Source organism: Macrobrachium nipponense, chromosome 30, assembly GCF_015104395.2.
Source record: "Macrobrachium nipponense isolate FS-2020 chromosome 30, ASM1510439v2, whole genome shotgun sequence".
Lineage (NCBI taxonomy): Eukaryota > Metazoa > Arthropoda > Malacostraca > Decapoda > Palaemonidae > Macrobrachium > Macrobrachium nipponense.
Window position 1 is genome coordinate 66,778,050 of NC_087218.1, and position 14,611 is coordinate 66,792,660.

Below are 14,611 nucleotides of genomic sequence, written 5' to 3' on the forward strand. Positions count from 1 at the left end.
CTATATATGTCAACTACTATTAATACTCCATTGAGAGACATCAACTTCTCATATTCTCATAGATTTCAGATATATAATGGTAAACAGTATTAAACAAAATTTGTGAGTTAAAATTTAGTAGTAATTTCGGTGTAAGAAATGAATTCATTCAATTAGGTTGTGTACAGGCAGCCCCCGGTTACCGACGGGTTCCGTTCCTTGGGGTATGACGGTAACTGAAAATCATCACTAACCGAAATTCGAAAGTCTACGGCACCACAATCCACCTTACGGTGCCCTAGACTGGTTAATGATTCCTTAGATAGTGTCATGGCCAGAGATTTTGCCCTAATATGTGATAACTGTGTAATAAAAATGTGAAATTTCATTTGCCTAATCATTTAAGTATGGTCTGTATGGTAGTTTTACAAATTTTTAACGTCAGATTCAATGAACTTATAAGTAAATCTTGGCCTAGAATGAGAGGGAGAGGAAAAAGTCACCTTTTTTTTTAGAATACACAAATGTTTCCTTCCTCCATCATTTTATTTACCATATCTTCTAGTTAAATAAGTTAAAAAAGCACATGAGAATAATAAAAGTATCGTTAGCAACATTATAATCATTGCTTAATTGCGACAGCCATAAACAGTGAATGAAAACAGTTGTTTTGCTATAACAACCCAACCGAATCTGATAACAATGTTTTGCTTGCTTTTCAGCTGTTGTACGATAGTAAATAATTTCCATAGTTTTGTTACAAATGACGTTAATTAAATAGAATAAGACGGATATATTTTTTAATTATACATTTATTCGCTATGGAGAAAATATCATCGTGGAAATATAGTAGTACTGCTAAATCTAAGCTGCAATTGTAGCTGTAGCTGAGAAAACAATGTTCAAACTTTCTAATGACTATATATTATTGTGCATTAGTAACATGGATGAAACTCGACTGCAAATAATAGTGGAGAAAAAAGTATTTTAATGAAAAATCTGGGGCATGAATAAATGCATAAAGCTCACATTATGGTGAAACAGGGTGAAAATAGTTGAAACTTTTAATTTTTTTTTTACACAAAAATCATGCTCCTGGTGCCATCTATTGACAAATAAAAAACTAAATCTAGTTCACAAGAAGATGTATTTAAGGTATATTTCAACTTTAAAACACTTCATATAACGAAACATAACCTTGTCCCGTATAAAGAGAGTTGTAGAGATTAATTTATGCTAAATAGAAGCAAGAAAATTGTTCTGAATTGAGTTAAAAGCAGTGAAATAAACTTATCTCTGACAGCTAATTTTTCCAACCAAAATATGATTGCAATGGTGCCACATATTAACGAAAAAAGAACTAAATCTAGTTTCACAAGACATTTAAGCCATATTTTGGCTTTAAAATGCTTCAAGTAATGAAACATAACCTTGTCCCATATAAATAGAGTTTCTAGAGATTAATTTACACTAAATAGGGGGCAAGGAAGTGTCTTGAGTTGAATTAGATGTGGCGAAATAAACTTACCTCTGTCAGCTGATTTTTCCAAACCAAAACATGATTGGTTTGTTTGTATTTTATAATATAATAGTAATATAAGATTACATTCAGTATTGGATACAGCGAAGTGAAGGACAACTTTTTAAAAGAGCCAAGGAAAAGATGCATATTTCTTATGTTTGTATTTTATGAGGTGGTCTCTGCGCATAGGATAAGCCACCAATGACCAGACAATGGTGCTATAAACCCTAAGGAGGGTAAAACCCAGCTATGAATGTTGAACAAGCACTGCAAAACTGAAATGCTGGTGACTGATACCAATGGTAACCGGGAGCTGCCTGTATAAGAAATACCACAACACCTTTGCAAGTTTATTATGGAGTAAGAAGGGATTAAGAAATTTTAAAGCATCTTCATTGTTTTATTTCTAGTTCAGTTTTTTTACTGTGCTCATTACAATTTTCAGAGGCCAGGGTCGCAGGTTCTGGTATTCCACGTTTTGTGTCTTTTGCACGCAAATTGAAAGTACCTAATTTTGCCAAGATCCACGAAAAAGCATTCAATCGCATGGAAGCTCTGGATGACTACATTGACAAGAAGAAGAAAATGTTCGATCATCAGAGTAGTGCAACTAAAAAACCAAGGCCTAGGGTAAGGTTTTTCATAATGATATTTAGTGACTTTTTTTAAAGAAATAGGCTGTGAATACATTGCCTGTACATAATGTAAATGGTGGAATGTGTAATACTATGCTTACCTTTGATCAGCTTCGAAAATGGTTCATATTATAGATGCACCTAAAATACATCCTTTGAGATAAGCATCAAGCTTGCTACGTTGAAATATATTTCTTTCTTTACTCTAGTATTTCCTCCATTAAGCAGTATGAAGATTTGAATAACTGAAATTAATGGAATAAATAGACTGTTTACTCAATTAAAATGATTTAATCATGCAACTGAAAGCAGAGAAAGCAAAATACTAAAATAATGTGAAATTTTGATTTTAAGGGGTGAACAGACACTTAAGTGGTATTTTGAATAAAAAAAGTTCAGTTAATGTAGCTGTTAGTAATATCAGGGGAAGATTATATTTAGATGACCCATAGAGTTCTGTAAGAGAAAGAGCATACTAACTAGAATGAAGCATTATTTGAAAATTCAATAAAATTCCCTTTGGGCATAAAAGTAGTCTTTTTCCTTAAGTTAATAACATCAACTGAAGTCACTGAACTTTACTACCTGTTTTTGGGAGCATTCAGGTAGGATGTGGTTATTGCTATTTGGTCTTCATTTGGTCAGACTCCTCTAGAAGTAAGAAATGCCGAGTGAAAACCAAAATTCCCAATTAACTGTTTCTTGTGTGTGTTTTTTGGTTCCACATTTTGATAACCTGTTAGTAATATGCAATGTAATAATAAGATACAATATATATCTTATTATTACACAGTTTGGAGGTCTGGCCTCCCATGAAAATATCATAATTCTTTAGGTAATAAAGGCTAAAGACCCAGCAGTAGACTGCAAGATACTGCGAAGTTAGTGTAGCAGTTATGTAAAAATCTGTCTCATTCTTTCTTATTGTGTAGCTTTCTTTCATTGTAAGTTTTGAAGAAGGTCTGTTGACTGTTAAATATAGTAATGAATGCAGCAGTACAGGTAGTAATAATATGTGAAAAAGTACTGTATGCACTGCATGTAAGTGTGTGTGTGTGTGTTTGTCTGCTGATTTTTGTACATAGTAGGTATGTACTGTGCTGTACTGCATTTTGATATATCCACATAGAAATCGAAAAGAAGCATATCATCATTCAGAAGAGTGTGTAGACTTATTAAAGATTTTTTACAGCAATATTGTCATTAATTTGGTGTAGCATATGAAAATTTCTGAAATCCATACACTTTCTGCAAAATGTTGTTAGCTAGTTGAGCTTAGGCTATCATCTATCAGTTGAAAACCTAAATAAATATTAATTGCATTTATTTACTGATATACCAAGTTATATTAATTACATTTTATTTAGATATAATAGCACTTCAAATTAATGCCCCATTTGTAAAGTAACAAAATTTGTTAATAACTGTAATGAATGTGGGTATAAAGCCTGCACAATACACTACCTACCTTGGAATATCCTAACAGGTATTTTTCACAGTTACAGGTTTCTTAAATAAAATGTAATTTTTTTTTGTTTTTTTTATTTATTTTTTTATTTTTTTTATTTTTTTTTTATTTTTTTATATTTATAATTTTTTCCCTTACTTCTTCTCAGGATTAATCCCTGAGAACCAGCCCGAGAAGAGTCTACTTAAGACTCAGAGGTCTGGAAAAACTAAGCCCTATTATTAATAATAATGACCCCTTGAATAACATGGGAATTACAATCATAGAGAGGTCATGTTATTTAAACATAATTTCCCTGTAAGAAATGGTGTTGTGTGTCAATTTTGAAGGTTAGAATAGTATAACTTTTAATGAAATTATAATATAAGCAGTCCATGGTTAATGGTGAGGGTTCCGTCCCTGGCCGAGCACCGCTAACTGAAAATTGACGATAACAGCACTAGCACTACAGTGTTCCCCCGTATTTGTGGGGGATGCGTACCAGACCCCCGGCGAATAAACACTTAAAACTGCCTATTTTGTTAGTTAAAACTCAAGAAACACTCACTAAAAATGTTTATACCTGGTTTTTAATAGTTTTATCATAAGTGCATTTTATGAAGTTGATTAAAAATAAAAATAAAAACAGGCATTTGTGGCTGTTTCTCATAGAAAAGTAAAGCAAATACGCAAATTTCCTGCAAATATAATGGGTAGATATGGTCCACAGAGAAATCCGCGAATGTGTGAGTCCGCGGATACAGGGGGTCCATTGTTATAACCTGCGACAGTGCTGTCAACTGGGGATCGTCACTGCTAACCGGCGATTGGCGCCGCTAACCCTTCTCACTTAAATGCAATTGTTGAGTCAACTGAACAGTTGAATTCACTACATGATACTTGTTTGCACTTTTAGGAACCATGAGTTGGTTTCCCTCTCTTGCCATTAGGTAGTGTGGCCTTTTGTGACAGCATTGCCACTCCGACCTTCCGAGGCGTGTAACTGATTTGAAAATGATGCTCGAGTCAATTCGTGTTAAGTCAAAATAAATCATGTTAGTTAAAAATATCTCCATATATATTTGCTTGCGTTAAGAAAATATATTTAAACTCATGGTATTCGAGAGGTGACTGTGATTATTCAATTTAGAATACAGTCACATTCCTGTCAGGGCGTTGTAGGCCGAAAATCGCCGTAACCTGAATCATTGTAATTATAATGGGAATAAATACCAGCGGAACGACTTAACCCGAACGTGATGTAACCCCGGGGACTGCCTATTAGTTTTTGTTGTTAGGAGCAATCCCCAGTTATCAGCGATCTGGTTTTATGGCACTTGTCTAGGGCTGAAAATTGGGGGTTTTACACTTCACAATGTGCCGATTTCCTGTTATCGGTGCCGATAAATAGAGTTAGGGCTCTGATACATTCCTAACAGAGGTGCCATAATCCAGTTGTTGCACCATAATCCGGTTATCGGCGCCGTAAGCCCCATGAATTGCAGATTTTTGGTTATCGGCAATTTTCGCTTACTATCAAGCCATCGGAATGGAACCCACGCCAGTAACCAGGGACTGCCTGTTTCAGTGATCCAAATTATAGTATCTGCAAAGTCAATTGCTTCTAAATATACATACAGTATAGTGCTGTGCAAGTTTTGCCTAGCTAAAACACAGCCAATTCCAGTAGTAGTTCTGTCTGCTCACGAGGAATGCTTACAAGATGTGTAAATCACAGTGGACCCCCCGGATTTGCGTTCTCCGGATTCGTGGACTCGCGCATTCACGGACACGCATTCGCGGATTTCTCTGGGGAACATTTCCCCCTATTATTCGTGGAAAATTTGCCTATTTGCAGTATTTTTCTATGGGAAATATCCAGAAATTCCTGGTTTTTATATCAATTTCATCATAAAATGCCCTTGTGATAAAACTTAAAAAAAACCAAGGACATACAAGTACCATCCTACTTACAACCAAGTTTGGTTCCGACCCACTGGTTGTAAGTCAGAATAGATGTAAGTCGAACCTTAGAAAGTGGCCAACATACTGGGTAGGGTATACTATCAAACCTTTGCTATATAAAAGTGCCTACTTAGTACTGTAATGTAATGTACAATCATTATTTCAATCTTTTTACCATAATGTACTTCTACTAATACATTTTAATCATTTATGTAATAGTATATATTACGTACAATCAGGCATTGAGTTACAATGGGGTTAGGTTCTTGCATGCATGTCAGAAGTCGATTCTTACGTAAATTGGTTTGCAATTCAGTCTACAGTACAGTAAATACCAAATGATGCTGCAGATAGGGCAGGGTAACTCAAACTGATGCTGCCTGAGTGATGAGAGTTCTCATGAGATGGCGCAGTGCCAAGTAACTCAATGGTCAACTGTCTGAAGTAAGGTTGTAAGTACGGGTGGTCGTATGTCGAGCAGGTTGTAAGTCGGATGGTAGTTGTATAAACATTTTTGATGGGTTTTTCTTGAGTTTTAACTAACAAAATAGGCTGTTTTTAGCATTTTTTAGGGGTTCCAACTATTCGTTGATTCTAACTATTCCGGGGGGAGGGGGGGGGGGGGGGGGGGGTTCTGGTACACATCCCCTCAAATACGGGGGGACCACTTCACAAAAATAATACGATACAAAAAAAAAATCACAAACATTTTTGTGTCTATTATAGCATGTATTATGAAACTTTTCATTCTTTTATTCCCCCCCCCCCCCCACCCCCCCCCCCCCCCCCCCTCTCTCTCTTCTCTCTAAACTCATCTCTATCTCTCCAACTCTCTCTCTCTCTCTCTCTCTCTCTCTCTCTCTCTCAAAAGGCAGTAGTACAGTATTGTACTTAATACAGTTGTGTGTGTGTGTGTGTGTACATGAATGCATCATGCTAAGGTAAACTACTCTATTTGCATTGTTAAGGTAAACTAAATTCCTGTTTGCTTGCCCCTTCCTCCTCCCCCCTTCCTCTCTCAAATAAATTTTTAATAAATTTTGTGTTTGCTCATCTTTGTTTTTCATTGTAATTTTTTTTTATAAAAAAGTGACAGAGAGAGAGAGAGAGAGAGAGAGAGAGAGAGAGAGAGAGAGAGAGAGAGAGAGTACAATAAGTGTATGGTTTATCTTAATCCTTACAGGACAGGCTAAATATATATTAAGCACGCCCCCAGCCCAGGCAAACTTTAAGGTTGTCCAATTAAAAAAAAAAAATGCATCAGGGGAAAGAGAAAGATATGCAAATACACATGGTGTAAGAAGAAAAATTCTAAACATTTCTCTGTACCTTCCACAGGAAGTTGAAAGTGAATATTTTTCCAAGACAAGACATTCGTAAAAATATGCTTTTTTTGTAATAATTAATTTTATTTTATTTTGTAGAATTTTAATTGCAGCTCACACAATGTCCTAACAGATAAGAACTAAAATTGGTAACAGATTCTGATTATATGCATTTATTGTAGAATATTTTTGAGATTTACTGAGATGGGGTGGTGCATTACCTTTTTGTGAGGTTTACATGTTTTTTTTAATATTTATTTGCTCTCTTCTTTGCAAAATTACAATTATAGCTGACATATCATAAAAGATAAGAACTAAAACCAACAGCAATCCATGGGTATACTTATGAGCAAATAAATAAAAACATGTCATGGGATAGAGGAGGCCAGTACATTCCTCCTTCAAGTCTTAAGGCACACTGACCCAAATCTGTTCTGTAATAAGCTACTAGACTTGCCATAAGTCACATATTTCCCATTGAATTGATATGAACATCTTTCTGCTCATTCATCCAAACTATATGGCACATAATATTATTTGTGTGAGTTAGCCATCGTTTGCTCAAAACCTGTCATAGTTCCTCATGTGATCTTGTCTATCCATTAAGGGTTTAATGCTGTTTTGTGAGATGTATTACTTTTGTTTTGTTCTTTTATTCCATTTTGGTGCCTTTGAACATTTCATTAATTGTTTTAAAGTTGATGTCTAAAATTGCAATTTGGAAGAAATATGGTGTATATTTTCAGGCCAGTATTCTTCACAGTTATGAAATGTTAATTTTTCTCAACTGATGGAATTATTTTAGTATATTTAGTAATGCCAATGCAAATTTTTTTTTCTTATATTGCAGCATGCATCAGGAGAAGTCTTCAAACCCACAGTTACCTCTGTTGAAAATGTCAGCTTAAACTTTGCAGGTATGTCTCTCTCTCTCTCTCTCTCTCTCTCTCTCTCTTCTCTCTCTCTCTCTCTCTCTCTCTCTCTGACTTTTTGTAGCGTAGCTAGTATATGTGTTGTTATTAAAAGTAAGATTAAAAAAAGGTTGTAAGATACAACTGTATAGCCATCTGAGGGAAACTAGAGAGGGCCTTCTAAATAATGGATACCTTGCCATCTCATAAATCATGTTTTCCTTCTTTGAGGAAGTACATAGGAAGGCAGAATGTTCGTAGGTAATAGGGGTGAGGTAACTAGACAGATAATTATAATTATAAATTAGTTTCAGACCCCCAAGTTACATCTTGGACTTTTGAGGCTTATCCAAAGGATTTTTTCTTGAAAGATAAAAATTTCAAAAAGGTAAAGAAGTTACAGTAGAACTGAGGCTTAGGAAGGGACATTGCAAAGAACTTTCAGTACCATCTACAGTGTACCACAAAAGGCACAGTTTAAGTGATATTCACCTAGGCAACCTGGGATCAAACTTCAATTCTGGATAGTAGAGTACATCACTAAAACATTGATGTTAAGGGAATGTGGGGGTGAGGTATTTTTAGTCCAACAAAGTGTGGAAAGCTGTTAGGTAAACATACTTCAAATAACTCGACTTGGGTTATATAGTAGGTATGACCCTTCAGTTGCTCCTGGTTAAAGTTGATAAGACATTAAACTGCTGCACTGAGAAAAGGGAGTTTGAGGTTTGCGTTTGCTTATTGCTGCCAAAAAACAATTCCTAGTTCTTAGCGTTATAAATCTGCCAGTAGTCGGTAGCCAGAAATATTTTACATTTTTACATACCACCTAAATCTGACAATCAGTGCAACACTTACAAAATAATAAAGCAAGCTACAAAATAATAAAGCATTAGCTTGCAGGAAAAATATTGGACTTGTAAGGCTTTTACTACTACTACTATGTACTATGGAGGAATAACTATAAATTGGAAAGACTCATAACTAAAGTATATTAGAAATAAGTTACTTAGGGATTTGGTGTCTAGAGGCTGGATGTAGACCCTAGATCCCAGAACTGGCCATGTGGTATGAAGGGGAGAGTAGTTGATTAAGGAAGTTTATAATATTGCAAGTTGCAGAATGAAAGGCCAGAAGATAAAAAAGAAAGTGCATTGGTGGAGACAAACCAGTTGGGAATTATTGATGTTTAATGGTGTTATTCAAAATATCTATTTATTTTTTTGTTTCATTACAACCCATCCATCAAATATTTGCTCACATCCATTTTTAAATACCCCCAGACTTACAGTCTTTTGTTTAATAGACATAATGATTGCAGATTGTAAGGACATATGCAGCTCCTGGAAATGCATGCATGTATCAGTCACTCGCCTCGTATTGTGTGGGTATTGATGTTAACAATTGTGCCCAGAATTCCTCAGCTTGTTTTCAGATTGCTATTTCCCAGCATTTTTCTAACCATTTCTTTGATGAGTTTATTAATTTTTCTTTTGATCCTATATGATTTTCAGCTAAGTAAAGGGGTGGAATTATGATTTTTTGCACTTTAGTCATTACTTTTGTTTCTTGGTGTTTTCCTCTGATTTGTTCAGATGGTTAAATAAGTAATTACAGAATCCTTTTTCCTGAGACTTACACTTTGCATTGTTAGTAGTATTCAAGTGATTGTTTCTGTTTTAAACACTTTATGTATATTTTATTTTCCCAGATTTTGGGGTTGTTTTCTTTTTGTTTGGTATTTACACTAACCAGCAAAGGGATTTTGCATTTAGAGCTGGAAAGTAGGCTTTTATTGGTCCTAGTTTCCATATTCTGTGGAATGCAAAATTACACAAAAAAACAGTAAATTTGCTCCAGGCCCATTTTAATATATATACCACCACTTCCCATGTGCATGCAGATTTTGTTGGATCTAAGCTTAATTTTTTCATATGAAATAATAGAATGTTAGAGTGAATGAGTAACTTTTTCACATAAAGGTCTGCCATCGCAGTTAATTGAGATTCCTGGGTAGATGAAGTTTTCTCATCTAGCTCATCAAGGTGGAGATTGATTTAGAGGGGCTCAAAACCACCTCCTAAATGGGGCCTTTTCTAGGTCATCATAAGTCTTACCAAGCCACCATATGATCACTGCAAAATGCATCATTGGTGCTGGATCAACACTGGATATGGTCTCTATTGGCAATTGCATCATTGAGAACTGCATTTACTTGTTGAGTGCCCAAATTGGACCCAGCAAAGATCTACTTATCTACGGAATTCAAAAATGAAAAGTATTCTTGCTGAAAGCAAAGATTTTTCATAAATTTTTTTAAATAAGACAGGTTTCTCAAATAAAGTCTAATTTTTTTATTTTATTAATTTTTAAAATTAATTAATTAATTAATTTATTTTTATTTATTTGTTTTCCTCAGGATTAATTCCTGAGAACCAGCCCGAGAAGAGTTTACTTGAGACTCAGAGGTCTGGAAAAACTAACCCCTATTAATAATAATGCATCATTGAGACATGCCAGCACTGTATGGAAAGGTCACTGATGCCCAAGTTTGGAAATTGATGGGATAGTTGTTTTTTCCTAACTTAATAGCAAAGACCCAATTAACCAGGTCCATATCAAAAAGCACCATTTGCATTCCTTTCTATCTCGTATAAATTTAGGCAGGTCATCTTTGATGCCGTTAGTAGTGTAAGATGGCAAAGTATGGCACGTATGGATGCTGATGCAAGTCGGAATTCAAAATACCTCTACATCTCTTTCTTTTAAAAATAAGATATGGATGATTCTTCTATTTTGAGTGCAGATACCTGGTGGTACCAATTCATATTTTCTTTGATTGAAGAGGTGTCTTGTACAAATGGTTGAATTCTTACTCACTGGAGGAGATTTCACTTAGAGGTTCATTATTATTATGACTAATAACAGACCCCAAGTGCTCTCCTGGATATGCAGATACTCTGGAGCATTCTGCAGCGTGTCCTCCCACTAAGATTGTCATTTGGGCAAATATATGATTGGTGGGTTGTAATAAAATTTTTACTTTTACAACACAATTTTTTTTTTCTTCAAACAAACTCACCTTGTGTGTCATCAGACTGCATACTTTTTCTATTAGAAAAACGGCTGCAAGTCTTGGGACCTTCGAGACTCGTGTGAGCAAGTATATGGTTAATGGATTGGATAAAAAAACCTAGCTTTACTTTATGAAAACCGAGTTTTATTCTTAAGGAACTGGATATTTATGATTTTTTCCCTTGTGAATCCCTTGTAATTTGACCTGAAAAAAAATGGAATTAAAACCCAGGAACTATTGTACATAATTTATTTTTAAAACTTTTCTTGCTTTCTAAACATACCCACTTCAGGATAATATTAAGTTAATTTTTTTCCAGTTTATTGATATTTATTTAATGGTAAGTTACTGTTCATATTTACTGTCTTTAATCTCTGTAGATGAATAAGACTTTATGACAGTATATTTTAATGTACTTACATTCACAGGAAATTCTGCCAAATCAGGGAAAACTCCAGTTGGAAAATCACCCAAGTTTAATTTTGGGGCTTTGAAATCTCCACAGACCAGCCATAAAGTGTCAAAGTCTGCAAAGAAGTCTCCAAAATCAGCATCAAAATCACAAAATACACGTTTGAAGTCGCCTAAACACCTAAAGTCTCCTAAAGTGAAGTCGCCTAAACACCTAAAGTCTCCTAAAGTTACATCTAAGAAGTCACCAGGTGCTTCAACTGTAAGCAAAAAGGTGCCTTTATCTGCACGTAAGAGTTCTTTTGCCCTGAAAGCATCTCCTAAAGCTCATCACAGCAACATACCAAAGCCCCACAAGGAAAATGTAAAACCAGGTAAAATTCTATGAGATTATTATTTGTTTATTGCATTTAATGTAGGTGCTGGACTTAACTACAAAGAGGAATGCTATAGGTTATAAGTGATGATTTTGTTTAATGAGGATCTACTGTACTTTTTTAGTGTTTTTCAATGGAGATTTTGATACTTTTAAGAAAATCAACCCATTAGAACACTTAGAAGGCAGACATATTGTACAGTACATAGTCCATTTTTATATACAAATAATTTTTAAGGAAATGAAATATTATTCAGTTTAAGTAATGGATAATTCAGTGTTTTATTTCAAATCTTGGATATTTGACTCTTCTCTACCACCTTTTCCTACTCACCTGCCCTATTTTTATTGCCTTCCTTGTAAAAGGTGATATACAGTAAAGCATCCACAAGGTTCACAACTTTATCAATGTATTTTTGTACAGTCAACCATTTGTTCTTGCATTCTTAATATACAGTGGACCCTCCGTATTCGCGTTCTCCGGATTCGCGGACTCACTGATTCGCTGATTTCTCCCTGGGCCATGTCTACCCATTATTTGCGGGGGATTCGCCTATTCACAAGATTTTTCCGGCGAAAATAATCACTAATTAGTGTATTTTGATGTTATTTTCATGACTAATACATTTTTATGGTACAAAAACAATTTACTAATTTTCAAATACTAATATTGATTAATACTGTATTAGTAAGTTCAATAAGATTAAATGATATTACATAATAACCCTTAAACGCCGAAGGGGTATAATAAAAATCGTCTCCCGTATGCCGAGGGGGTCTCGGAGTGAGCGCCAAAGCGGAAAAAATATTTTTTAAAAAAATCACAGCGCGCTTAGTTTTCAAGATTAAGAGTTAATTTTTGGCTCCTTTTTTTGTCATTGCCTGAAGTTTAGTATGCAACCATCAGAAATGAAAAAAAAATATCATTATCATATATAAATAATGCGATATATGATAGCGCGAAAACAAAATTTCATTTATAATTGTATTCAAATCGCGCTGTGAGCAAAACGGTTAAAGCTAATGAGTTAATTTTTTTTCATTGTATTGTACACTAAATTGCAATCATTTTGTAAAACGATCAAAGCAACATAGAGAAAATATTATCACAAAATGATGCATGAATTCGTAACGCGTGGACGTAATAAAATGTTTTTTTTTTCAAAAATTCACCATAAATCGAAATATTATTCTAGAGACTTCCAATTTGTTTCAAAATGAAGATAAATGATTGAATATTACTATACTGTAAGAGTTTTAGCTTACAATTGCAGTTTTCGACCATTTCAAACGAGTTAAAGTTGACCGAATGTCAAATTTTTTATATATTTTTTTATATGCAAATATTTAAAAAATGAGAAAAGGTACAACGTTCAATTATTTTTTGTTGTATTCTACATGAAATTGTGCACATTTTCATATATAAAACTCTATGAAGCACCTAATATGAAATGGAGCAAATATTCCAAGAATGCGATGTACGCATTTTGGAGATTTGAGGCGGAGAATCGGCGCGCGGAGGGAAGGAAAGTTTTTTTTTTAAATTCACCATAAATCTAAATATTGTGCTAGAGACTTCGAATTTGTTTGAAAATGAAGATAAATGACTGAATATTACTAGACTTTAAGAGTTTTAGCTTACAATTGTGTTTTTAGACCATTTCGGTAGAGTCAAAGTTGACCGAACGTGGTTTTTTTTCTATTTATCGTGATTTATATGCAAATATTTCGAAAATGAGAAAAGCTACAACCTTGAATTATTTTTAGTTGTATTTTACATAAAATTGCGCATATTTTCATATATAAAACTTTATGTAACGGCTAATTTAAAATGGTGCAAACAGTATGACAATCGCACGTATGAGTTTTACCACGCGAATGTAAGGAAAAATTTTTTTTTCATAAATTCACCATAAATCGAAATATTGTGCTAGAGACTTCCAATTTGTTGCAAAATGAAGGTAAATGATTGAATATTACTAAAATATAAGAGTTTTAGCTTACAATTGCATTTTTTGACCATTTCGGTAGAGTCAAAGTTGACCGAAGGTTGAAATTTTGGCACTTATTGTTATTTATATGGAAATATTTCAAAACTGATAAAAGCTACAACCATGGGTTGTATTTAGTTATATTGTGCATGAAATTGCGCACATTTCCATATATAAAACTTTATATAACGGCTAATTTAAAATGGTGCAAACATTACGACAATCACACGTATGATTTTTTTCGGAAGAGTTATGGCGCGGACGTGAGGAAAAAGTTTTTTTTTTCATAAATTCACCATAAATCGAAATATTGTGGTAGAGACTTCCAATTTGTTGCAAAATGAAAGTAAATGATTGAATATTACTAAAATATAAGAGTTTTAGCTTACAATTGCGTTTTTCAACCATTTCAGTAGAGTCAAAGTTGACCGAAGGTTGAAATTTCGGCAGTTATTGTTATTTATATGAAAATATTTCAAAACTGATAAAAGCTACAATCATGAGTATTTTTTTGTTGTATTCTACATGAAATTGCACACATTTTCATATATAATACTCCATGTAATGGCTAATTTAAAATGGTGCAAAAATTATGTCAAAGTGACGAAATAATTTCTGAGATGTGTCACTGATACTTTTTAGTGCGATAAGAAAGAAATGCGCGCTTGCGCGCCTGCGTAACGATTGTAAACAAAACAGCACCTTGATCCGTGAACTCCCAGCATCCCCCAAGGCGCCTGATTCAAAAGTTTTCGGCTGGTAGGCCTATAAGTATTTTTCCCGCGAATTTTTAAAAAACTTCTCTATGTCGACGTAAAATACTTCCAATCGGCACCCGACAGACAATTTATCTCAACGTAAAATACGTCCAATAGGCGTTTAAGGGATCATAAAAATAGTAATTCTCTCTCTCTCTCTCTCTCTCTCTCTCTCTCTCTCTCTCTCCTGCCCCCACAGAGATGTTTATTTTTTT

At 34.3% G+C, this 14,611-nt stretch overlaps 1 protein-coding gene across 1 annotated transcript in view; it reads left to right on the plus strand.

Annotated features, from left to right (window-relative positions):
* Positions 1-14,611, plus strand: part of LOC135202186 (nucleolar protein dao-5-like) — a 145,273-nt gene that overhangs the window by 66,102 nt on the left and 64,560 nt on the right. Inside the window, exons 9-11 of the mRNA XM_064231441.1 lie at positions 1,947-2,131; positions 7,724-7,790; positions 11,289-11,645. Of these exons, the coding sequence (XP_064087511.1) occupies positions 1,947-2,131; positions 7,724-7,790; positions 11,289-11,645 (609 nt within the window). The remainder of the gene's footprint in view (positions 1-1,946; positions 2,132-7,723; positions 7,791-11,288; positions 11,646-14,611) is intronic.